At 63.9% G+C, this 2,236-nt stretch overlaps 1 protein-coding gene across 1 annotated transcript in view; it reads right to left on the minus strand.

Annotated features, from left to right (window-relative positions):
* Positions 1 to 2,236, minus strand: part of LOC109508304 (transcription factor COE3-like) — a 54,123-nt gene that overhangs the window by 25,272 nt on the left and 26,615 nt on the right. The window contains 4 exon segments of the mRNA XM_019858200.1: positions 6 to 94; positions 514 to 708; positions 791 to 968; positions 1,037 to 1,102. Of these exon segments, the coding sequence (XP_019713759.1) occupies positions 6 to 94; positions 514 to 708; positions 791 to 968; positions 1,037 to 1,102 (528 nt within the window).

The following is a 2,236-nucleotide window of genomic DNA, read 5'->3' on the forward strand; positions in this document are numbered from 1 at the left end:
CAGGCGGGGGGCGGGGAGGTCTGTGGCCGCAGCACGGGAGCGAAGGCGCTCTTCTGTTTGACTGCAGAAACCACAGGAGAGAACGAACGCGCGCCTACGGGAGCAGGAAGAAGAGGGAGACCACGGGTGAGGAAGGAGCAAGCCGGCGGCCGGCGCGGGATGGCGCGCGCGGGAGGGGACCGGGACGGCGGGGATGGGTCGCCGCCGTCGGGCACAGTTGATCCACAACTTGACCGGAGCTTGGCGCCGAGACCAGCCGAGGCTCCGACCGAACACGACCTCAATCGACGCAATGAACACACATGATGGTGGACGCGATGGCGGGGCTCCAAGCGGAAATCAACGAGGCCAAGCTCAAAAAGGGAGCGGCAAAGCGCGGACGAGGGCGGCCGCGAGCGATCGGGGGCGTCTTTGGCGGCCGCGACGACCGATCGCGCAGACCGGCGAGGGGCTGTCAAAACGCCGCCGTCGACCCTGCCAATAGAAGCCGCTCGGCGCTCGGTCGCGACTCACCGGCGTAGGCGGAGTTGGCGCCGGCGCCGTTGATGAAGCCGGGCGAGCCGGGCACGGCCAGGTTGCTCATGGCGGCGGCGTAGCCGTTGATGGAGGACGTGATGCTGTTGATGGCGTTGTAGTTGGTGGACTGCTGCGGCGTGGAGCTCGGCGCGTAACCGCGAGGGGAAACGCTGCTGGAGCTGCGTGAGTAACCTGGGAACACAAAAAAAACGACCAAAACGGTAAAACGGGCGCTTTGTCGAAAAAAGGCGCCGCGCGCGCATGCGCGGCTCACCTTGGTCGGCCTGCGACGCCTCCGAGATGTTTGCGCTCAGCTGGCCGCCGAAGGAGTTGACGGCCATCATTCCCGAATGCGCCGCCGCGCCGCTCAGCGACGGCAGCTGGTTGTGCCCGCGGGGGACGCCGCTGTACAGCGCCTCCGTCAGGTCGGCCGCTCTCTTCAGGATCATGTCCTGCGAGGGGGGGGGGGCAGCGGCGGTCAGAAGCGGGAAACTCGGCGCTCGCGTCGGGCGGGCCTCACCTGGTTGCTGTGCGGCATCCCGTAGAGCGCCTCCACCAGGTCGGCGGCTCGCTTCAACAGCACTTCCTGTCACACCAGAGCTTCGTTTAGTTCCGAGTTGCAAACACGCCGTCGCGAAAAAAGAGAGCGGCTGTGAAAAACGCTCACGCGAGGACAACACAGCGTCTTGGAGCCTTTGGGCTTGAGGTCGTCGCGGCGCGGACGACATCGGGACAGCGCGGCGGGCGGCCAATAAGCCGGCCCCCCTCGCCTTTCCCGCCCCCGAAACCGCGCGGCTTCTCGGCCGCCACTTGACCTGGTGAACTTTTGTCATCGAACCTCGCTTCGAGGCTTAGCCACGCCGGCTAAACGGTGTTTTCCCGACAACGACAACAAACGCTCGAGCGTCCCAGCGTGTCAAATACGACCGGGCAGGAGTTGAGCCATCTGCTTTGGCGGGCCGGAGGAAGCCACGTTCCTTTCGTTTGCAGATGGGTGCCGCTTTTCAACTCTCCTTTTTGTCCCGCGCAACCAGCGTGCTTTTTTTTTCTATCTTGCCCACAACACATCGACTAAAAATCCTAAACTCAGCATTTCAAAACACAAAGTTGCCCCAAATTCAAAGCGGGCAGTTTGTTTGTGTTTTGTTTGGAGTCGTCTTTTGAAATGTGACAAGACCGTTCTCGACCGGGCGCATCGCGGTGCCGCCCGCCTCGGCTGCACCAAAAGCCCCAAAACGCGTCAAGGAGGAGAAAGCAAGCGAAGGAGAGACGAAAGGAAGCGACCGGATGACGCGGCGACAACGTCATCGTCAGATGTGAGGAGGGAGGGGGCGAGGGAGGGGGCGAGGGAGGGAGCGCCGACGGCCCCGAGGAGAAGAAGCGGGAAGGTGGAGGCCTCTGCTGGCGCTCCCTCGGGTATTGCACGCCGCGTCCACTCGGCCTCCTCCTTCCCCGTCGCCAACGGCGGCGGTTGACGCCGGCTCCTTTCTCGGGGCCTCTCGCGTCGGCGGGCGGTCTCGCGGAGCGGCCATTCATCCCGTCAAGTGGCTGAGCTAAGCGCAAAGCCATTCCTTTGGCTGACTTTGATTTCCCTTCCGGTCGGATGCTCGGCGCGGGCGACTCCAAATCCGTCGGGGAGAGAAAATGCGACGCGGGCTCCTGAAGATGAAACGTTGCGCTCATGACGGAGTAGACACAGCGGCGACTGGGAGGGAATCCC

Source organism: Hippocampus comes, unplaced genomic scaffold (assembly GCF_001891065.2).
Source record: "Hippocampus comes isolate QL1 unplaced genomic scaffold, H_comes_QL1_v1.1 scaffold48, whole genome shotgun sequence".
NCBI lineage: Eukaryota > Metazoa > Chordata > Actinopteri > Syngnathiformes > Syngnathidae > Hippocampus > Hippocampus comes.